Source organism: Pelmatolapia mariae, linkage group LG8, assembly GCF_036321145.2.
Source record: "Pelmatolapia mariae isolate MD_Pm_ZW linkage group LG8, Pm_UMD_F_2, whole genome shotgun sequence".
NCBI classification, from domain to species: domain Eukaryota; kingdom Metazoa; phylum Chordata; class Actinopteri; order Cichliformes; family Cichlidae; genus Pelmatolapia; species Pelmatolapia mariae.
The window spans coordinates 12,154,918-12,178,747 of record NC_086234.1 but is presented as its reverse complement, the minus strand read 5'-3'; the positions used below and the strand labels follow the sequence as shown (position 1 = coordinate 12,178,747).

Genomic DNA, 23,830 nt, shown 5'->3' with positions numbered 1-23,830 from the left:
ATATCCCCATGCTGGTCCAATTGAAACACCACCCACCACTTGGTTTATAAAGCCCACATGGTGACCCCCTCCTCCCCACTCTGTTTCATTTTATTTCGATGCAGGAATGAATATTCCTGTTTGCTGTTTTTACACCTCCTGTTTGCCAAGACAGCTAGTAAACAAATACAGCCCCTTCGCATTTCAGATGGTACGTCTTAATGCCCGACAGAGCAGAGAATAGTCTCCTCTGAGTAGAACCAAGCCAACTTGGCTGCTTACAGTATCTCCTCCTGTGCTGTGGTTGAATTTACCTTCATTTTTTTTTTTGATGAGGTGCCTCTATACAAATGTATGAAGAGGTTTGAATGAGCAAGGGCTCAAACCATCCCTATGCGATTACGCACACCCCCATCTGCTAAGAGCTTAGCTAAGAAATAGCCCGAACTATACAACAAAAAGTGTTAAACATTTAAAGGATTAAGATTTTTTGGAAAGTGGACGCTTTTTAGGTAAACCTTGCTAGTAGTAGGTTGGATCCCTTTCTGTCTTCAGAACTGTCTCTGTTCTTCATGGCATGGGTACAACAAGATGCTGGAAACATTCCTCAGAGATTTGGTCCATATTGACATGATAGCATCGGACAGTTGCTGCAGCTTTGTCAGCTGCCATCCTTCCATGCACATCCTAAAGATGCTCTACCAGATTGAGGTCTGGTGACTGTGGACGTCATTTGTGTACAGTGAACTCATTGTCATGTTCAAGAAACCAGTTTAAGATGATTTGAGCTTTGTTACATGGTGTTCCTGATGGAAGCAGCCATCAGAAAATGGGTACGCTGCAGTCATAAAAGGGTGTACATGGTCAGCAACAATAGGAGGGCCCTAAGTGTACCAAGAAAATATCCCCACATCATTACACTACCACCAGCAGCCTGAACTGTGCCATCCAAATGAACTCATCAGACCAGGCAACATTTTTCCAATTTTCTTCTATTGACCAATTCTGGTGAGCCCATGTGAACTGTAGCCGTCCTCTCAGTTATAGGCAGTCTGGCTATTTTCTTCTAAGCCCTCGCCGCAACAAGAAAACTGCTGCTCATTGGATCTTTTTTTTTCCGGATCATTCTCTGTAATCCCCAGAGATTGTTGTGTGGGAAAATCCCAGCAGTGGAAATACTCAGACCAGCCTGTCAGCCACCAACAGCCATGCCACATTTAAAGCTGCTTAAATCACCTTTCTTACCCATTTTGATGCTCAGTTTGAACATTTTGGCCATGGTTATTTGCCTAAATGAATTGACTGTTGAGTTGTTGCCATGTGTTTGGATTACTAGATAACTTTATTAACGAGCAGTTGAACATATATACCTAATAAAGTGACTGGTGAGTGTGTGAGTGAATGTTGATGAAGACTAGCTACTTAAACAACTGAATGACTGAATTATTCAGGAATTACTAAGGAACCATTCCACTAATTTTATTCTGTTTTCTATATTTTAGTTTGCTCAACATTCTGCTTGGATTGTTCCACTGAGGATTTGGCAGTAGGGATGTAGTGGGTTGGTTGTTTGTATATTTAAATAATAATGATAATGAAGTAAAGAAAAAAACAAAACAAAAATAGGATTGAGAATTTTTATCATCGAGTCTTTAATTTAATTAAACCCAAATAGTCAAATGAAAGCTTCTCAAATGAAAATAAAGTGTCTCACATCACTGCAACATTAACATCTTTTCCTTTTTTTAGATTAAATTAAATGTTGTGCATGTTTATATTTCGAACTCAAGGAAAGGGGCTTGTGAAAATCTAAAGTAAATGCAAACTTTCTTTCTACAGTGGACTTGCACTTCAGACTGAGAAATAATAAAACAGCTGTCACTGCTGTGCTGAAAAAAATGTTTCTACACTGAAAAATTCATCAGGAATACATAAAGAATCTGACCTTTAAGCAGAATCAACAATCACATGATATCAATGAAATCTTATCATTGTCCTTCCCTAAATGTCATAAAGCTTTTTCCCAATGGGCTTATACTAGAGACAATAATAGACACTATATACTCCTTGTAGAGTATACTCTATACCACTGGTTTTCAAACCTGTTACTGGAATACCCTATTCACAGCCAAAAAAAGGTTCACGCGCCATATCCCACAATTTGCACGAATCATTAACCATAAAAAGGATCCAAGTTAAACTGCAGTGAAATAAAGGTCAGCACAGTAGCATCTGCAAACTCCAAACTGTTTATTTTTCCTTTGTAAATACTCTCCATTCAACCCAGTTTCAATCGATATTTTTCTCCTCATGGTCCATTCCCCACTAGTAGGGCCTGCTCTACGGTTTGAGAACCACTGGAGTGAGCCTTAGCTGTAAGGCATTCACCAATCTTTTACTGAACTAAACTCAAGCTAAACTCAAATGGATTGAAGAAGACTCTCATGTCAAATCTTTTCTGCACACTGTGGCTGGACGTGCTGCTAACTGCCCACAGAGAGGCCCCATATCGCTCTGTTCACCCTATCTGTCACTCAAACACTGATCCAATCTAACAGGAGAGCCGAACTCCTCCAAACACCCGTGGAGATAATATTTAAATCTGCATGAAAGCACAAATTTGGGATTCAATTACAAATTCTCTCCAGTCGGACACATTCCTGCACGTCACCAGACATGGTCAGAGGTGCTGAAGCTTCTCTCTCTGGCAGACTCTGATAAGACTATCTGTCTGAGGTGATATTTCTCAGCAGTGAGATCAAACAGCTGTCCGGTTGTCAAGGTAGAGGCCTGGATCTAAGCGTTGCTAACCAACTCCTCCTCAGAGATCTCGTGCATCCTGATTTATGCCATGTGTTCAGTCTTTTGGCAGTGACTATTGTAACCGTGTGGCACACCCAGCGTCATAGCCTCCTGACCCTTTATAAGCTAACTGTCTCCCCCAGTGCCCACATATCCCTCTCTTGGCTGCAGATGTTTTAATATCAACCTTCCTATTTATATCAGTGAGGGAGGATTTAATATTAGAAACACATCAGAGTGTAACACAAGACAATTCACAGCAACAACACAAAGTGCAGCGATTCAAACCATCCACAGCACTGAATCAATCAGTCAACAGCTGTAAAACTGTCTTAACCTTTATAGAGACAGGATTTACTTATTTTTAGCTAGTGATCTGAGTGTTGTGCACATCCTCCCTTCGTTCAACATGTCTGCCCTGATTATATATGCTCTGACCAGTTATTATTGCCAGGGACTGAAATTGAAACCAGGTTCCAGTTGCCAAATTGTTCCACATAGTCCAAACCCTTGGAACTGTACGCCTCCAAGATCAATCAGTTCCAATAGAAATGCTGCCATGTTTTTCTAACACAACAGTATTGCAAAACAATTGCACTGAACTCATAGAAGTTGAGCTTTTGCATGCATTTGTGCCTTTTTTCCTATCATCAGAGCTAATAAACCTAAAAGAGGCCTGTAATTGCCTGCTTTTTTCCAGGCAACAGACAACTGATCAGGAATCAATAGGAGAATCAATAAAGCATCTGATCTATAAGCAGAATCAATATTGGCTTGAGTGTCAGCATTTGTCCTTAATCACCACCAGTCACGGTGGGTGGGATTTGTAATTTGGTGATGAAAGAAAGAACTAATATTGTCAAATGGGTAATCAGTCAATGGGTAATCAATGCTGGTATGTACCAGTTGTGGATACTGGGATGGGATAAAGTTAGATGGAATCCAACTTTCTATTTCCAACATTAAAACGACGGTCTCATCCTGAGCTTTCAAATATTTAATGGTACAAAAGACTGAAGAATTTCCCCACTATAAGGATCTGGATTGGTTCACACCTGTCTGCTTTGTGGTTTACAACAAGATAGCTGTTCTTATCATATCTCTTTTCGCATCAGTCTATTGTCGGCAATGGTGGAAATTAATAAGCAGGAATCTGATTTACAGGAAGCTGCACTACTGTGATGAAGAGACAGCATTTATCAAGTGCATCGTTTGTTGATGTTAAAAGGTTTCACAGCAGGATTTGGTGAAAATGTATGCCTATACCGTCACAAAAAATGTATGTGTCAAGATGTACCATTACTGGTCCAAGCAACCAAGGTGTGGTTACTTGGACCATATACACAAAATGTATATGGTTGCTGTAACCTTACCCAGTATTTATTTTGGTCCTTATAAAGCATATTTGTTTAGCTGCAATCTGCAAATGGTGTTTTTGCGTTAAAAAGTTTTTTTTTTATTTACCAATCATGGAATTCCAGCTTTATTAACAATGTGACTAAATGTTGGCCTTCAAAATTTTGATATTTTAAATTTCATCACTTATTTTCCAGCTTTAGGGAATGTTACTCTTGAGCATTGGCCATGCTTGTTTTTTTAATATTTGATATTTTCTATTTATGATTTATTGACAACACAGGAGATGGCTTGCTGTGTGTCTTTTCAGTCTGAAAGCCCAGGAAGACTCCTACCTGTGAGCCCTACATTTACAATATGGCAGATCAATGGGAATTCATGAATAGAGATACGGTTCAGAGTATCACAGTAACCCAGAAGGAGCTTGGAAATAGCTTTTGAGACCATATGTCGTAGATTTCCTTTGGGTTTTACCGTATTCACTTGCATTCACTTGCAAGACGGTCCATAGACGAAAAGTGTCAGTTTTAACCGCAGGTATACGCAATAAAATAGTTGGCATTCCCCCTTTATTAAAAAGCAATAAATGTATAAAATCGAATAAGATAAAAATGAAAAAGAAGAAGAGTGAAATGAATCTGAATGGTTTCATGATCGATGCACGCACACGGACACGCGCGCATTCATTCGGACCTCAGTCTAAGCTTACATTCTAGCATCCTGTGTAAATACTTTCATTTTTCAAAGTATTTCTCATGCACAAACTGATAAAACTGGGTATACGTGCACTTCGGGTTGACAGTTAACTGTGCGCAGAAATCACCTGAGAAACCAGCCTGCGCTTTCTCCACAGGGAACACCTCTGAAAGCCCAGTATAGGAAGAGCTAAAGACACGACAACGCATGCTTGTGTTAATTACACCAAATACAGCACTCACGTCTCTGAAGCGATTCCAGTGTTTGATCTTACGGCTGTACTGGGAGATGGTTGACAGCCATTGCTCATCTTCCATGAAATTCCCGGCTTTTCCTGCCTCTTTCCCACTTTTCACGTCCACCTGGAGCGAGACGCCCACCAACAGACACAGGCAAGCAACGATTCTCACAGCCACCATGGTGCTCGGGCAGTGTGGTCTGGGATGTATCCTCTTGCTACTGCTGCTACTGCTGCTCCTGCCGCTGTCCTCCAGCCAATGAGCCACATACGAGATTGCTGCTGCTGCCTCAACAGACTGAATGGAAATGAGAGAGAGAGAGAGAGAGAGAGAGAGAGAGGGAGAGAGAGAGAGGGAGGGAGGGAGAAGGAGAGTTAAAGGGGAGATTAGATCCTGCGCTAATCATTTATTTGTGCTCACTTTGAATCATTATTTCAGCGTCTTCTTGTTGTTGTTTGATTTACTTTTTCAGCCCACACACAAACACACACTCACACACTTCAGATATCCTAACAGTCACACTGTAAATGAATCATACAAGTAGAATAAATGTTTTCTGGAAGAATGTCATTTAGCCTAAGCCTACAGCTGGGTTCAGACAGTGAAAAGGAAATGAGAGGAAAATTGCTGCAATTTAGTTGATATCATAAGGAAGTAGTGCCCACAACACGGTTCCCCAGACTGCCAGTGGTCACTGAAGAGTCCCAAAAGGCCTCATATTAACTGAGGTTTCATTTATGTTAAAATTAGCACCGGGAGAGGATGCCAATGTCAGAATCATATATTATCTCACTCTAAAATCTGATATCAGATATAAATGGACTCAAAACAATGGTTATTGTATTATATTGGATGTGTCATTACAGAAAATTTCATTCGCCACTTGTTCCCTTTTCCCAAAACCTGAATGTGATGTTTTCAAGTTTATTAAATGCTGACTTGTGAAGGTGCTAGTAAGCAGTGCCGGGTATCTCTCTTTTCAGTTAACTGACAGAATGAAGACTGGTGCCATTGTTTTTATCTAACTCTCTGACAAGAAAAAATGAAGGAAGCAATCATCGCAGCGTAACACACAGTCAGTTAAACATCAGGGATCTCAGCCTGTCCACCTAGAAAGCTTAAACTTCTGTGAATCCATTTCATCTGCTTTGATGCAAATGAAAGTGACAAGAAGTGTAGTGAACAGGCCTTTGAATGAAACAGTTTGTCTTGGCTACGCTTTGTTTAAAACTTTCCTCTAACTGGCTGCCCATTGCAGACAGAAGGTTAAAACAGCAAATGGGTGGTGCTTCTGTGCAGAGATGACCATCTAAGATACAACCACAATCTCAGACTAAGATGACTCAGATACATGCGCAATGAGCATAAACCAGTTTGCAGACGAGCCTGGGCCTTTGCTAGCTATGGCAGGTTGGTAATACAGTACTCTGGAAATTCAACATTTCTTTGAACTGTATTGAGTAAATGCTCAACTGTTATTGAGTAATGTAACAATTTGTGCTGCCAAAGTGATTTTATGAAGTTATATAGTTATACCTTCAGCAACACATGGGAAACACTAGCTGCCTCATTATTGTGTTGTGCATATATAGATTTCCTAGTAGCTTAATCTGTAATTATAAATCAACCTTTCTGATGTTAAAATGCTGAGACTTTCATTGGTTTGACTGTCTGCTCCAAATGATGTTGTAAAGATGGACTGTGGAACGAAACAAGTTTAACTGTGTTGTGTTGCGGCTTTTATCCCCCATTCTTTATGACCTCGAGTTCTGCTGTAGCTGCACATCATCTTAAGTCTATCCACGTTATTCCTGCTGCTGCCTAAACTCTGCATGCCCTCTCCTCCTTCGCTCCCTCTGCTGTGCATTCCATCCCCATGAAGATAAACCTAATCCAGCCCTCTGCTCAGATTCATTTATGTTTAAGATTACCAATATTGTCCGTGGCTGAGTAGCCAGGGGGCAGGATCACATTTCTGGGATGCTGCTTAGCAGGCCAAACCAACTCTGACATTGCCATCAAAATGGTTGATGTGGCAGTCGCAGGCTTTCCTGACTGTGCAGAGCTCGCGAACTGCGATGCAAGGGCAACAGGAGAAATGTCCCACAGTGCCAGCCTGCTGCGCACATCAGGAATACAAGGTGGTGGACATGATGTATTAATCAAGAGGTCGTCATTACTCACGTCTGGATGAATGTGCTGCAGATTAATGGTTACACAGCTGATCTGGGTCACCTAGAATTATTTAAAGACTCTATTCTGCTTTGCACCATTAGCTTTTAAAGATTTTTTTTAATTTAAGAGGTTATTTGGAAGCATCTCTTTGGATCCTTGCAAAGGAAGTCTCCTATGGGAATCTTCAATGTGAATGAAAGGGAAAAAAACAAATAGAAAACATGCTGATGAGAGCTGTTCATTGCTTCAGATAACAGGCTTTAGGGAGAAGACTCCAAAGAGCCTTATTTTATTTATTTTAATTGCAGACAGTTCTTAAGAGTGCTGCTCTTCTATATACGAGTAGCAACACAGGGACCAAGTGTTTTTACTTCTCTGATAATCAAATACTTAGAAACATGTCTTACTCAGATGTGAAGAAACACCTCAGATTATCATGTTAGTTAACTCAAGGTGTCATGCTCTCACACCCTTCTGTGGCCAAGAAATATTTATTGCTATTGGATGTTTTATAGTAATTTTTGATGACAAGAGGCACTTTAAAATAAATATACCAACCAAGAAGACAATGCTGTATGTATATGTTATTTAAAGCTATCAACACATGACCGAATCACATCTATTACAGCCTTTAACAGAACAGAGCTCACAGTAAAGTAGACTACAATGCTCTTTAATGTGCCTAACATGACAATATTCACGTTCATTTAACCAAAACTTGTATAATCACACATATCAAAAAGCACAATGTGAAGCCTCTTGCATCTTAAACATAAAAGCAGCTCCATGCAACTTGTTTAACATCTTCTTCTACACATCAAGAGTCACGCTGTGGAAGAGTGCCTTTAATTGTAAAGGGATTAGCTGATGGCATCGGTTCCTCCTGCTCCTCTCTAGGCAGATAAACCATATCAATCCTCCACCGAGCGTAATCAGTTTACACAAAAGGAGCAGAGGGACGGGAAGCTTCATTTGAATATCAGGCAAGACTCCATGCAGCAAAAAACTTGAAGGCTTCCTTATCTGTTAAAATTTCCCATCCACAAATGTAAACAACGCGTCTCTTTTCTGTCTCACAAACAGCTCGTGAAGCTCAACAGGAGCTTTGCACCTTATCACAGATGTACATTGGTTATAAGTGATGTAACTGCTCCGTAAAGATCACTTCGGGAATTTCTGGTACACAACAATTAATTTCAGAAGGCAATGGTTGGATGCAACACACATTTGTTTATTCCTGACAAATCAAAACAGAATATACAGCACGAGAAAACAACCCACATCCCAATTTTCCAAATGAGTTCAACATAAGATTCAGGAAAGATGCTGTAACGTCGTGTCCGTGTCCAGCTGTCAGCAAAGAATTTCTTCATCAGCGAGCATTTTTTAACATTTCCAATCCTGCTGTCGTGTTCATCAAAGACCTGCAACACATAATCAGAGATGAATTTTGTACTTTAAAGCGCCCCCAGGGCTGCAACTAATGACCGTTATGTTCATCTAAAAATTAGTCTGCTGATTTTCTTTCATTACTTGCTTATAAATTCTCAGATGTCTTGAGCCACCTTTTTAAGTCTTTTTATTTTCCTAAGAAAATGAGAGCAGCGACTTTTTAAAATGTGTCCAAGCATACATACAATTTGAACAAGCTTGTAAGTCAATATTTGGTATGATTGTTTGATTAAACTATTTTCTGTATTTATAAATCCATTCATCCGTACGGCCTGACAATGACAGAGCCTCCACTGTGTTTTAAGGATGGCTCTACACACTCAGTGTTGTACTTCCATATATGGTGGTGACGATTTGAAGCAAAAATTTTAAATATGGATGTGTCACTTAACAAGACCTGTTGCCACTGGCAACACAATGGCTTCTTGACAGCCACTTTCACTGACATCATCTCCGATGAGATTTTGGCAAACAGGGTCAGATGCAGCTCTCAGTCCCTGTGTCAGGTCTTTGCTGGATCTTTTCCAGTTTTTTAAGGACATGAGTTTTGGATACTGTTCATCTGCTCTAGATTGTTATATAGACCTGCTACTTCTTTTCCGCCCTTCACTTGTCCAGTTTCCTTAAATTGCTTAAGGACTCACTGCACATCATGCTGGGATGTGCCAGGTCTTCAGTTAATAGCACTTTAGGAGTGACCTTGTTGGTGCAAAAACTGTCTGCCTGTCAAACTGTGTTACCTTTGGCATTTGTTGACTCAATTAAAGAAATTATGTATTTTTATTGCCAAGTTGTCTGTTTTGTGTGGACAATACAGGTTCATCCCTTGAATAAATTGCTCTTTTATCCTTGAATGATTTATAGGTGAGCATTAAGTTGCTTAAAAAAGCAGCCGATGTCCAAAGAAAAACTTTGAAAGACCTTCCGAGATCCTGGAGAACCCTTGCTCAAGACCACTTAAAAAAAATAAAAAATACAAGATAGTTCTCCTTGGAAGCAAAATATAAAGAAATGATGGGTGGTTCAAGACTTTTGCACACTACTGTACAGGTGACTTTCTAAGTCAGTTACTTCATGCCCATATGCAATTATGCAATACAAATGTACAGAAAATAAAAATAAAAAGGGACCCTAACAGTACAGTAAAGGGCATTAAGGTATGAAATATTAATAAAGTAACAAAGTACTTGTTTTCTTACAAAGGTCCCCTCTGTGGTTTTTGCTTTTGTGTGTGTGTGAATTGTGTATGTCCAGTTGGAGGTACCCAAGGACACAGTGAAGAAAAAAAAAAGCAAATAGCCTGTAAACAGGATCATGGACAGGAAATCCCATCAAAAGAAGATATTTTGAGAGAATAAACCGCACGGGGAGACATTTAATAAGTAATCCTTAGTGACTTACAGCTGTAAGTAGAGCTGCTATAAATGTGTATAGATTTAATTCAATAGGATTCAAACTGGGTCACTCAGCTATTAAAAGTGCAAAGTTAGTTGAGAGCAGTCTGACAGCAGTTTGCCTTTTCCTGGCAAGTACTGAAAACTGCTGTTTTGCACTGCAGGCAGCTGCTGCAGAGGTGGAAGAGAGTGTAGCACCTTTTTCAATTAAACGTGCACAATAAACAGAAGATGGCAAATACTCTGAACTGTGACACGCTCAGTCTCAGTACAGGGTTTCATTTTTACTCTGTATTATTAAGCTTATACCGGCTATTAAATGACAAATCCCCATCAGCTGCACTTTTATATACTAAGAGTAAAAAAACAATTGAGTGTTAAGTGATGCACTAAGGAATTTCACATTGCGTGATAAACAGATGACACAACATTTATAACTTTTGTATAAGCATCCTTCGCATTTAGTGCTGAAATAAGAGTGTTGACCATCATCTGTGCTTGTGCTATTACATTATTTTGTTCTGTAAAGCAGCACTAGTGATACAGTAACAGCAATCACCCACCTCTGCAGTGCTCTCCGGAACAGTTTAGCAACCTTGAGCTCATTTTTGATTTTATGAAACACCACCTTACAGTTTCCTTTGACTCTTAGTGCTTTCAGTGTTGCTACCTGGCCTAATATGCAGATATATTCATTCAAAAATCATTCATAAAAATAGACCATGAAGCACTGGGCTGCACATCTTAAAAGAAGAAGGCCACAAGTACTCCAGTCACCAGTCAACCCAGTACTAATACTTGACTGGACCCCCTTTTGCCTTAACAATTGCCTTAATTCTTTGTGGCTAGACTTCGAAAAGTTGCTAAAAACATTCCTCAGAGATTTTGGTCAATGTTGACATAATAGCATCACATATTCAAAAATGCTCTATTAGATAGAGATCTGGTAACTGTAGAGGCCATTTGTACACAGATATGTTCAAGAAACATTGAGATAATTTTTGTGGAGTGGTGTGTTATCCTGCTGGAAGTAACATTCAGAAGACACGATGGACATGGTAAGTAGACAAAAGGCGCAAAGTGTACCAAGAAAATATCTGGCACACAATTACACCACCACCTCCTCCCCGAACCTTTGATACAAGGTAGGATGGATTCATGCTTTTATGTTGTTTACCCCAAATTTTAACTCTACCATCCAAACGTTGTAGCAGAAATCGAGACTCATCACACCAGTCAACATTTTTTCCAGTCTTCTGGTGAGCCTGTGTAAATTGTAGCCTCCGTTTCCTTTTTTTAAGTGACAGGAGTGACACCCGGTATGGTCTTCTGTTGGTGTAGCCCACCTGCTTCAAGGCTTGGGGTGTTGTGTATTCTGAGATATTCATCTTTATAGCTTGGTTGTAACAAGTGTTATTTGAGTTACTGTTGCCTTCCTATCGCTTGAAGCAGTAAGTTCATTCTCCTCTGACCTCTGGCATCAACAAGATATTTTTGAGAGCTGCTGCTTGCTAGATACTTTATCTTTTTTCAAACTATCCTTTGTAAACACTAGTGATGCTTGTGTAGAAGAATCCTAGCAGATCAGAAGTTTCTGAAAAGTAACTTAAAATCACCCTTCTTCCCCATTCTGATGCTCAGTTTGAACTTCAGCAGGTCATCTCGACCGTGTCTGCTGATTGTGTATACACATCTGTCAAACATCTGGTAGATTTAGTCCTTTGCCAAACGTTTTATCATTTAAGTGGTTTACTACACAAAATGTCAAAACGTTCACTAGCTACTGCTTCTTAAATGTGAGGATTTAATGACTGTTTTCTTTCATATTACTGTAATTGGAACATATCTAGATTTTGAGAGGCAATTTGGGTCCTTATATGCAACATGTTCAACAATTCCTGACATTTCATAGCTTAAAGTATAATTTTATCTTTTTTTAAAGTAACAGAATGTAACTGGTGATGATAATCTCCTGCAGCCCCATTTTAAAATCTTGTAGTGCTAAGTGTACATAAAGTAAACAGTAGCTCTGAATGACTTCTTACTGTTCAAACACTTTCAGCTTTTTGCCTTTCCTCCCTGTGTGAATGCCTCCAGCAGTAAACAGACGTGGACAGCTGCAGGCAGCCTCCAGACTCAGCACTCTGAATGATAAAGAGCTGGTGCAGGGATCACCTGCCTTTTCGCTAGAGACACATATTAGACATTTCAAATACTCTAGCCTTGGCTCTCCATCAAGGCCCCGTTTACGTCTATTAGTGACAGAGTGATCAGTGTGAAATTCAGTCGGTGGTGACACACGACTGGAGAGTCAAACATAAGAGAGTTTAAAAAGGGCACGCCGTCATATTTCACCCTTAATGATATCCAGTTTCAAAATTTCAGTTTTGTCTAGCAGGATTGTTTATAGAGCACCTTTCTACTTCCCATGGACACAAGTGAATAAGTTCATACAACTGGATTCAAGTGTGTTAGAGGAATACACGGCACAAAAAGGCCCAAACTACCTTTCGATATGTCATATTTGATTTAAAATATTCTTTGTATCAGTCTGAGTGTACACTGAGCAAACCTTACTGTGACCTTAAAAAGTAATTAGGCACTTAATTGATTTGATGCATGTCATTAGTTACTCCAAGCATGCAAATCAAACATATCTACTGTATTAAAGGTCATGTCTGTCAGCCAAAATCTATTTTTTCCCCCAGCAGACGTTAACGCTTTCCATATCGAAAGAAAGCTTCATTTCTAATTACCCTATGAAAAATTCCAAAGTGTGGCTCTGAATATCAAAATCCAAAATGTACTAAAAAGAAAAGAACAAAAAAAAAAAAGACTGACACTGATCAAGTAAAACCCATTTAAAAACTGGCTTTTGCATTTAAAAAGGCTACTTTGAACATTGCCATGAAATTAACTATGCAAATCGGGTTGGGGGAGCGGGGGGTACAATACTTGGTCAAGATAACAAGACTTCAGTTACCAAATGTGATATGAATTTCTTATTACTGAACAGTTCATTGCAAGTTTTAAAAGTGTTGCAGGCTCAACGAAATGATTGCTTTTGCTTTCAATCCTTTTAAAAATCACAAAAACAAATGGGCTGGAAAATAAGGTTTTATCAGCTTGTTTTATACTGCAAAGGCACATTTTCAGTGGGTGTCGTTTACCGCCCTTCTAAATGCTTATCAGTGCATGCAAACAAGCACATGCACACATGCCTGCATAAACAGCTAAAATGTGTAACGTTTTAATTAAAATCCCAACTCCTCTGTCTCTTTAGATCGTTAGAAATAGAGACGCAGATCCACAAAGGGAAAGAGGTCGCTGGTAACACCAACAGACGCAGGGGTCTCATTTATCAGTCTTATTTAAATTGGCTCATGCTAGTTTTGAAATCTTAAGGGTCTAGTTGGACGTTCTCACTGCAGGGACTGCGGAGATGACTAATTAGGTAGAGGGATGTGGCAGAGACAGAAAAAACTATGTATGTCGGGGAGTGCGTAAGCAAGCTCACCCACACGGACATGCAAAGCCACATTTAACTATGTTCACAGATAAGCCATGACATTCTGACCACTCACAGATGAAACGTAAAATTGCTTACGCTGTGACAACAGGGTGTCATGGTGTAGGAAATATGACATGTGCTTTCATAGCCAAAATAAAGTTTTTTCTTTTTTCTGACTAGGACCTCATGGGGCATTACTAGGAATGTTAGCAGAAATGCCATGTACAATAAAGGCTGTTTTTGTTTTTGAAAAATTTGTAACTGTGTCCAGTCAAGAAAGAATTGTTTCAGATATTTCTGTTTAATATGTTTGTCTGTGTGTGTAGACAACAGCTTTGCAAAAAATTGCAACAGATTTGCTATTTTTGCAGATTTATCCATTTTAATCTTCATATTATCAAAAATATGCAAACATGCAACATTTAATTAGAAACTCTTAGCAGACTGATTTTGTGTTATTGCTGTTTTATCGCCAACCTGATGTACCAAAGGTTCTTTGAAGAGAACAACTGACTGCGAGTGGTTGGAGATTTGGTCACCATCGCAGGCTGAGTAGTCATGATCATGCCATGATCTTTAACTACTGTTTTTCCTAGTTTGATTGGAGCATTAGGCCCTTGTCACACAGTCCTAGAGACCTATTGGCAAACATTGGCAAGCACTGGTGGTTAGGGTAAAATGTATATTCTTTGGCTGGTGGCAAGTGCTTCCTGGAGGTTGCTGGCAGACACAAGGTGAAATTGGTCACAGTTTTCACTGCTTGTAACCAGTTTTAACGAGCAACTGTCTCCAACCTCGACTTGGTCGATATACATTTTTCCCTAGAGAGTGACGGTTGCAGGGGATTTACTGACCGGTCTTCTAGGCCTTTTTGGGACTTTAGCCTTACAGAAATCAAGTGATTTAAAGACAGACTGTAGTAATTATTTTTTCAGCAACTTTTTATATTATGTCCTTTCTATATAAATAACAGACATAAAGAACATTTTCTAAATGATCTATACAATGTAGCAATCTATCAATCTTTTTGTGAGCAAATTCTTACTTGGACACATTTATAGCTGAAAACAGACTGAAAATTTATTAAATATTAAACACGAAGCTTTTAACTTAATTAAAACTAAATTACAGTTTCAAAAACCATTTACTAAATGTTTGCTTCCCACTTATCAATGTTAAATCTGGCATCCTAAATGTTACCCATGTTTCCAAATTTCCTGACATTTCATAGATAATTAAGCAATTTATCAAGACAATATGAATGTCTGATAGTGAGAAATTATTCCTTCATTGCAGCCATAATCCAATATGCTCCCGATCTATACAACTAAGAAGACATATGGCCATTTAAATAAACAGTCAGTCTGAATGCGTTATATTAAGTCTCAGGACAAATTGTATCTGTCTTCAGAGTCCGTGTCTACGGATGACGTATGTTTCCTCGTGTGTTTTCAGTACAATCATTAATGCGGACATCTGTGCAAAACATCCTCAATCATGTCCCTGCCAAAAGAAAAACAGAGGCATAGTCTCAATGAATTCAATCAAATTTCAATTGCCTTGTGATGCTTTCTTTTTGTGCTTAGGAGCAATAGTATTGGCAAGTCTCAGAATTCTGTTATCAGCTGGAGTGCTGTTATGTTGGATGCAATCCTGACCCACTAAAAAGCATGCTGTCAAGAGCTCTGGGCATGATTAATTAGGTCCCAGGTCCTAGGTCGGAAAAGATTGTACTCCAAGACAATGAAATAGTTAGGGTATGGGCAGCTCAGCTGGCTAGTCTATATCCAATAACAAAATCTGCATGGGAATCTGTGCAAGCAGCTTCAAGAAAAAAGAGAAGAAAAGAAAATCATGCCACTGCTGGGATGGGAGGGTGGATAGGACAGGGTTGCAAAGCTGACAAACAAAAAGACCCCTTTGTTTTTATCAGTGCAACTTTTGGCTGCCTGGCAATCACCCTCCTGCATGCCAAACAGAGAGCATTGCCAGCTGAGGGGAAAGCGAAAATAAAAAAAAGCTGTGATGGCAAAAGCAAGTGTCTGTATTCACTGACACTGTTGACAGTCAGGAGTGAGGACAAGGTTCATGTGGGAAAGGCAAAGATTTAAAGAAAAAGGAAAAGAAAAAAAGCTGGAGGGGAAAAAAAGGTCTGAAAGATCATATCAGTGATGCATTCACACTTTCATGAGGCAGTGCGTTGAAAGGATGAAAGGAAAGGTGTAAATCATGGCTATGACATAGAGTACTGCAAGCAAGAGATTAGAGCAGCATGAAATTCAACCAGTGTTTGGACAGCTATAGAAGCCAGTTTGGTAGAGGATTTGTATTTGAACCTATCAGGACTGCAAACTATTGGGATGCTGTGTAAAATGTAAACATGAACAAGATGCAAAGATTGTAAATCGTTTAAGCCAAATATTTAGATGGAACTGAATTCAATGCCAGTAGCACAATTTTAACAATGTGCGAGGGCACCTAGAAATTAAAATCACTTTGGATAACAGCTTTTTAACTTTCACTTGTGTAAAGCTAATTTGTTAGGTGCACTTAGTATTGCATTGGACCTCCTCAGATTTCCTGCAGAACTCCCTTAATTAGTTGAACAGAGGTTTAACATTGTGCTGGAAACATTCCTCAAAGATTATGGTCCACATTGACTTGACAGCATCAGACAGGTGATACAGACTGCATATCCATGATGCCAATCTTCCTTTCCATCACATTCCAGAGGTCCTCTATTAGACTCAGATCTGGTGACTGTGGAGGCTGTTTGAGAACAGTGAACTCACTGTCATGTTTAAGAAACAACTAAGATGTTTTGAGCTTTGTGGCATGGCACAATTTGGTATTTATATTTCTGTGTAAAATCAACACAATAGGTATTTTGTAACAACAAACCCTTCTCTAACTGTACGCCGTAACCTGACATGCACCTCCCTAAGAATATAACTAACATCCCTGTCGACAAAGTCAATACAAATAGAAATGTATAGGGCACGTTATTGGCTATACATAGATTCACTACAGCAGTATAAATTAGGCACTATCCTGCTGACAGCAGCCATGATGGATGCACTTGGTCAGCAACAATACTCAAGTAAGCTGTGGTATTTAAATTAAGCTTAGTTAGTAAGGGGTCCAAAGAGAATACTGCAGTTTGAACTTCAGCAGGCCATCTTAACCATATCTACATACCTAAATATAATGAGATGCTGCAATGTGATTGGTTGATTAAACATTTGAACAGATGTACCTTACTAAGTGGCCAGTGAACGTAATGATATAAGGTCCTCTATTATGTTTTTCCTAACAGCTTCTATATGTGTTTCTGTTTGAGGTAATTTTACAATAATGGGTTTACTGTTGCAGCTACTTTGGCCATTACAGAAGTAGCTGAAGTAACTGCAAATTGCCTATTAATTTTCGTAAACTATTCATTTTTACAATGATCAGCATTACAAGAGTTTCTTCTTCCTGCAGCTTTTTGTTTCATTTGATATAAATATAAAACTTAGAATTTTATACATTTTTGTGAGCTTTTTAGTCCTTAGGAATACATGAAAGAGCAAATGTTTTAATGTACAATCTTATCTTCAAATACTTGTCAGATAAATATACCAGGCCCAAAAAAATGTGGAATAAAACTAAAAACTAAATAAAAACAAGTATCTGAAAACTCCATTTAACTAGATTTCTATGTTTCATTTGGGCACTGGGGTTAAAAAAGTACATCTAATATTTTTTATTCTTCTCTATTAAAGGGATAACCATGACCCAATCTCCAGTGAAAACTCTGTTAACAGTCAAATGACTCAATCTATGCTGCCATCTACTGGACAGAGCTATCAAGAATGCTGCAGTGCTCTCAAAGCTATAAACCTTATTAATTTCCCCACCTCAGTACATGCTCACTCTTGCATGAGCTCAAGAGAAGCTGATGCTCCCTGCAGAGCTGTAGTATCCAGTGCAGTCTGTTGAATATCTCTGGGACAGCTGGACAGCATTCAGCTCCAACTCTCCAAAACAATAAGCACCAAATTTCTGTAATGAAAACACATTAAATTCATAAACTTGTAAAAAAAAAAAAAAATATTGTCAAGACTATTTCAGATAACCGTGTGCTACAACAAAGCAGGATAACTTGTGTTGACTTCAAACAGTCAACACTGTGTTAGAAAGTTAAAAACTGCTTGTCAAATTCTATTGTGAAAACAAGGTAAGCTGTCACAAACATGGTATTATCATATTTATAGGTGGCTGAGTTTTTGGCTGCCACCTTTGTGTCACTTTCAGAGAAAAAAAAACAAAACAGCAGCAACAATGTTGTTATTCAAACAAAGACCTTCTCTGCAGAGGAGGGGAAGGTGAATGTCAGAGCTTTTCATCTCCAGTGTCGCATTTCAGTTGTCACTTCAGTTGTCAAAACTCCACCAGGAAGATTTTTGCAACCTGACTCTGACAAGTGTTTTTTAAACAACACAAACAACCAAGAGTCTGGTCTTTGAGCTGTACTGGTGCGTTATTTTTTTTATTTTTACCAAAAATAACAACTGCTAATAAAGTACATTCTTAAGTAGTGTTCCCTAATATTTCTGCCAAAAAAACAGGTTTTCAGTAGTCAGTCAGCAGAGACTGTATATAAATGACGGACACAGAAAACACCCATTAATTTGTTGGCTCGCTTTGAAGCCTCAAATTTAGAATTTTTGCAAGTTGTTTTTTTTTTTTTTTGTTTAAATGTGTGACTTTCATGTAGTGTTCATCTGCTGCAGACAGTTTTTAGGCCTGTTTTTTTAGGCCAGACATCTTCTTTTGTCCACATTGTCCAGTTTTCTTAATTTTATTTTAAGGACACACTGCTTACCAGGCAGAGATATGCAAGTTTTTTTGGCTAATACCTCTACTGTTGGTATAAAATATTATTTTATGCCTGTCAAACTGCTATTTTTAGATTTTGTCATAGATTGAAATAAAGAAATTGAAACAAAAAATATGTTTTTATGACAGGCTATTTCTAACAAAGTGCTTAACAACCAATATTCAATTGTGTCTTTATGTGTAGGCAACACTGGTTCATTCCTTGAACCTCTTTTATGATTGAATCATAGGTCATAGGTTAAGTAGCTTAACAAAAATCCTACGTAGCCAATGTCCAAAGAAAAACTTTGAAAGACGTTTAGAAAGCCTGCAGAACTACTGCTCAAAACCTCTTTAAAAATTACAAGTTAGTCGAGGTTGGGTTCACTTTTCAGACCTGAGGTTCATTCCTCTTTTAATATAAAAGGTCTACAGCTGTGACACAAAAAAATAGGAGGGGGGAGAAACTAATTTTGACACATCACACTAGGAGAAGCACATGAGAAAATTTTTATTACTGGTTCAGTTTCAGGGTGGCAAAACTGAACGCTGCTCACTTCCAGCACAACTTCAGAATCAACATGAGTGTATCAGTGTTTCCCACCTGGAGATGAAATCATAACTAAACACAATTTGAGCCTGGACTGCCGTGAAGCTGATCAGGTGGTTTAACATTAAATTACATAGCTCGTATCACAGCTAATGTGAGAACATAAGCGATTTGTCCCGGGTGAAATGAAAAGACCTTTTCCTAAAGTAGATAAATATAAATCAGCACCAAAAATCAATACAATACTCTCAATTTTCATGTTTTTTTTTCACTAAAAGAGCAAATAACCAATTAAAAGACAAGATCTTATGGGACTAGCTGTGGACAACTCAACCACAGCTGGAAAATCTATACACAATATACTTTAAACAAAAACAATGTTGCATCAATTGGATGGTGTAATATTGCTGCAAGCTTCTGAACATAGCAATTAAGATGCATTTGTATTCATTTATTTATGCATTTTAGAGTTTTTATACATTTTCGCAATTAGTATATACACAAAATTCTAACACTGTATTTTATTTTTTCCCCAGCTGAAACTATGCATATTGTGCTAATACAGTAATAACGTTTTTTGAATGGGCTGGCTTTTATATAGCACTTTTCTAGGCTTTTTGACCACCCAAAACAATCTTTACTGTGGGAGAAAGCCAAAGACCCCAGAGAAAAGCACAAGAACATGCATATGCCACAACAAGCCCCAGGAGTCAAGGAGACTCAAGCTAGCACCCGTCTTACTGTGGCGTTGGCACTACTAATCACTGCACCTCCATCCCGCCCAGTGCTATTGCCTATCATATTGTTATTAACTGCAGTCAAGAAGTGAGTATGTGTCTCAATCCAACAGTAGTAAATTTCAGCTAACCTTTAGTATGTTTTTGGCATCAAAAGCCTCTCTTTCATTGACGGTTTGACGTCCTGCTGCGCCCGTATCTTCCACTGTAAAAACACGAGAGTGTAAAGAACAAGCTGATCAATAAAGCACAGAACACACAGATACAGATATGTTATCTCAGTGATAAACTAACATGTTTACTTGAACCTGTCAGTGGCTTTACAACAGTACGAGCAAAATCAAGGACATTTAGTTAGTAAAATGAGTTTGTGAAATAGGGACTATAAGATGAAAAAAACTGAATTTTAATAGGGCTTATCCACAAGGCGGTAAACATGGTCAGCAGTGGCACAGTCTCTGTGTTGTGTTGCTGGTAAGCCCAGTACAAATTTGAGAACTGCTCCTGGACTTGATCCATGTCCAAAATGAATGAAGCTTTTGTCAGAGTACTTGGAAAACATGCAGCTCAGTGCACGTAAACAGAACTGTGGCCAAACAGAGAACTGCCTCCCCGATTCCTCTCTGCACAATTTTGTTGTCAGAATTGGTCAAGACTCTGCTTTGTCGTCACTGCAGCTACACTCCAAGCCAAAAGATAATGAGGGGAAATTGGCAAACATCCACTGGGCGGCAGCAATCAATACGATCTCAGCAGTTCAATAACTTCTCTACTATGCCTTCGTGCGAGTTAGGCTGGCATGTGTGTGTTTATGTCTTTACCTGTGGAGTCTTTTCTGAACAGAGTGTTCATCACAGTACCATGTAGCTTCACTCTGTCCCACTCTCGGACCATCAGCCCTGCAGAGACAAAATGCTCTACCAGTCTGTCTGCAATCACCTGCAACCTATAATGTGATGCCATTAAAATAGAACAGAGATTAAAGAAATAAAGTTAAAACAGTAAAATGTTGGATTTTTGTAATGTCGTTATTTAACTATTCACTGATGTACTAACTTGTCAGATCCATCTCGAACATTGACCTTAGCATACAAAACATCCACCATTGCTGGGTCATCATTCATGTACTCTATGTCTGTCACCTCCAGTGGGAGAGGTTTTCCTTCAGTGATGTCTCTAATGAAAAAACAAAGAAAATCATTGTGGTGTAACACAAACTCTATTTTTTTTTAAATAAATGTTACAGTGAAACTGTCTGGGTATGTAAGCAGCTAATCAAGGTAGTAAAGTACAATGACACAGGTTCTCCTATTCAGAAATAAGGCTGGAGATACTTGGTCAGAAAGTTAACAACGATGCAACAATTCAGTCCACACACTGCATTCATAACTCACTGAATTTAGATAAAGATTTCCTGTCAATACCTGAGGTCAGAGGAGAATGTCCAGATTGCTACAAGCTGACAGCAAGGAAACAGTAACTTAAATAAGCACTAGTTACAACCAAGCAATGCCGAGAGCATGTCTGAATGCACAACCGCAGAAGAGCACACTGGGTGGCACTCCTGTCAGCTAAGAGCGAGAAATTGAGGCCACAATTCGCATGTGCTCAACAAAATGTTAAAAATGTTGCCTGGTCTGAGGAGTCCAGCGACTTTCAAATCAGAGTAAATAAAATGAAAGCATGGATCAATTTTGCTTTGTATACAATGGCTGGTGATGGTGTAGTGGTTTGGCTACTGTTTTCTTGGCACGTTTTGGGTCCATTAGTACCAATCTGAGAATTGCTACTGACCATGTCCATTCCTTTATTAGACAGTGTACCCATCTTCTGTTGACTGTTTCCAGCAGGATAATGAATCATGTCACAAAGCTTGATCATCTCAAACTGGTTTCACGAAGTTGAGTTCACTGTATTCCACTGGCCTCCAAAGTCAATAGAACCCAATTCAATAAAACTCTTTTGGGTAGAATGATGGATTCTCATAAATGTGCAGCTGACAAATCTGCAGCAACTGGACCACAATGTCAGAGGAATGTTGTCAACACCTTGTTGAATCAAAGTCATGAAGAAGGCCACTTTTTTGCTTTCAGAGGCCACTCTGAAAACAAAAAAGGATGCTTGAAAGGTGTAACTAATAACTGATGTATAAGCATACACCAATGAACAAAAACATTTTTACCAACCCATAAGACTGACAGTTACAGATGATTTGTAAATTATTTTTCTCCTTTTTTAAAGCACCACACAAGTTTTGAAAATATGAACCAATAGGTTCTCGAGCAGGATTCTGCTAGTCGATCCTAAGTGCACAGCAAAAGCTTTAAGGGAGGCAGCTTTTAGCTTTTTGCGGATGGAACAGCAGCTGGAAGTGTTGAAATCTTTAACCGTAGCATACTTCTTTACCCTGGATTTTCATTAGGAAGGTTAAACATTACTTTGTTTTGCAATTTTATTGTTTTGGCTCTTTAAATCTATGAATTAATTTTGCCTAGTGTGACATTATTTTATTAGGATTATTTTACTGATTGTTGTATAATTTATAATTTTGTGTTTCATTTTATAATGTTAGTATTTTTAAGTCAGTGATTGTTTTACATTTACATTTTTTCACTGCTCTTATTTTATTTACTTATTTTTAGATCGCTTATGTTTAACATTTCATTCTGTTTCAAAGTGCGATTTCTTTTGTAGTCATACACCAAAATCATTAAGTGCTTTGTATAATGCAATAACCTTGTTCGGGCCTTACCTGATGAAATTTTGACACTCTTGGAGATGTTCACATGCTTTTCTCACTTCCATTTCATTTAACAGAGCCAAGGTGCCGATGGTCAAGTGGAGCTTTGCAGGGTTCTGAAATATGCTTTCCTCTACTCCATGATCCTACAGAACATGGAATTTGTTAATGATGTAAAATGATCTCCTTAAGCAATACATTGTCATAACTGCCCCTCACTGTCACCAGTTATATTTTGGTTCCTTTTTACAGAAGATACCTGTGAACATTGCTTCAAAACCTCGTCTTTAAATCTCAGGAATCCCTCTTGAATTTTTGAGTCGTTTAAAGGGAATGACAAAAAGTGTGTGAAGGGCTGCTTCCTCCGGAAACTCTCAACAAGGACCTCGACCCGAGTGACAGCAGATGAAACTGCAGTTTTGGTAGAACCTGTAATGACTGTTAGACAATGAGAGAGAGAGTGAAGGGAAATATCTTTTGCTCTCTGTTCAGTTTTTAAGTGACATTTGCCCTTAGTCCCCACCAATCTGCCCTTCCACTCCTTGTTTTGGGATGTTAATAGATGTCTTTGTGTCAAACTCCAGACGTTTACGCGTTTCTCCTTTTTTCCCAATGATGTATCTACAGAACACAAAGAAAACAGACAAACACAAACAGACGTTATGCTGCTTGTATTATTTTCAGGAAGTGAAAGGTTAAGGACAACCAAAGCATGTGTCTACTGTTGATCTGTTGATGACACACTTGTAAAGAACACTTGGGACATCGATGGCACAGCGATATCCTTTATCACTCTGTTCAATTAAGTGGGTATCACAGGTTTCATCTTCTCCAAGCTCTTCATCATCTAGAAACACAGAAATATACTCACATTTTTAAAAAGAAACTGTGCTAAAATCTGACAGCATTATCTGGAGCTTCTTACAAACATGTACTTCACCTCTTAGCGGATAGTTCTCGACTTACCTGGTGGTCCCATGTAAGAAAACTCTTCCTCTTCCTCATAATGCTCTTCCTTAATTATATTCCTGCGGTATATTCTTCCATTTATATTTATAAGAGGTGGACGTAAGACATCCATGCTGGTAAACTAGCTAGTGTTAGCAAACCTGTGCAAATCTGACAACAGAAACGACGGTTCAGGCGATACTGAGGTGACTTTTGACAACGTCAAAAACACTTAGTAGATAATATACTAGCTTGTCAGCTAAGTGAAAATTGTATAAAATAACAAAGTCTGTCTTTCAAAACTTATTTAGCTAGCTAGGTGGAACTGTCCTGGTTAGTGACGTTTTAAATGTGTCGGAAAATGTGTTAGCAGATCTACAAAAGTCATTGA

The 23,830-nt window shown here is 38.7% G+C and overlaps 1 protein-coding gene across 2 annotated transcripts; it reads right to left on the bottom strand.

Annotated features, from left to right (window-relative positions):
• Positions 1-8,001: 8,001 nt before the first annotated feature.
• On the bottom strand, positions 8,002-23,774 carry ascc1 (activating signal cointegrator 1 complex subunit 1). Of its 2 annotated transcripts, none has more exons than XM_063482879.1 (10): positions 23,458-23,774; positions 23,236-23,338; positions 23,015-23,112; positions 22,751-22,929; positions 22,504-22,637; positions 20,808-20,927; positions 20,573-20,697; positions 19,883-19,956; positions 17,504-17,648; positions 8,002-8,671 (listed from the first exon to the last, which is right to left on the bottom strand). In XM_063482879.1, exons 1-9 carry the CDS (start codon positions 23,570-23,572, stop codon positions 17,532-17,534), a joined length of 1,065 nt encoding a protein of 354 aa, XP_063338949.1. In that variant the 5' UTR covers positions 23,573-23,774; the 3' UTR covers positions 8,002-8,671; positions 17,504-17,531. The 2 variants fall into 2 exon arrangements, with proteins under 2 accessions (XP_063338949.1, XP_063338950.1); XM_063482880.1 differs by lacking the exon at positions 8,002-8,671 and adding an exon at positions 13,908-15,107.
• Positions 23,775-23,830: the final 56 nt, after the last annotated feature.

Excerpts from the sequence above, each read along its gene's own strand:
- ascc1 (XM_063482879.1), bottom strand. The coding sequence starts at position 23,572 with ATGGATGTCTTACGTCCACCTCTTATAAATATAAATGGAAGAATATAC. Across the intron at positions 20,928-22,503 it reads GAGTGTCAAAATTTCATCAG|AGACATCACTGAAGGAAAAC; the intron begins GTAAGGCCCGAA and ends TTTTTTCATTAG. Across the intron at positions 19,957-20,572 it reads GTTCAGAAAAGACTCCACAG|TGGAAGATACGGGCGCAGCA; the intron begins GTAAAGACATAA and ends GTGTTTTTACAG.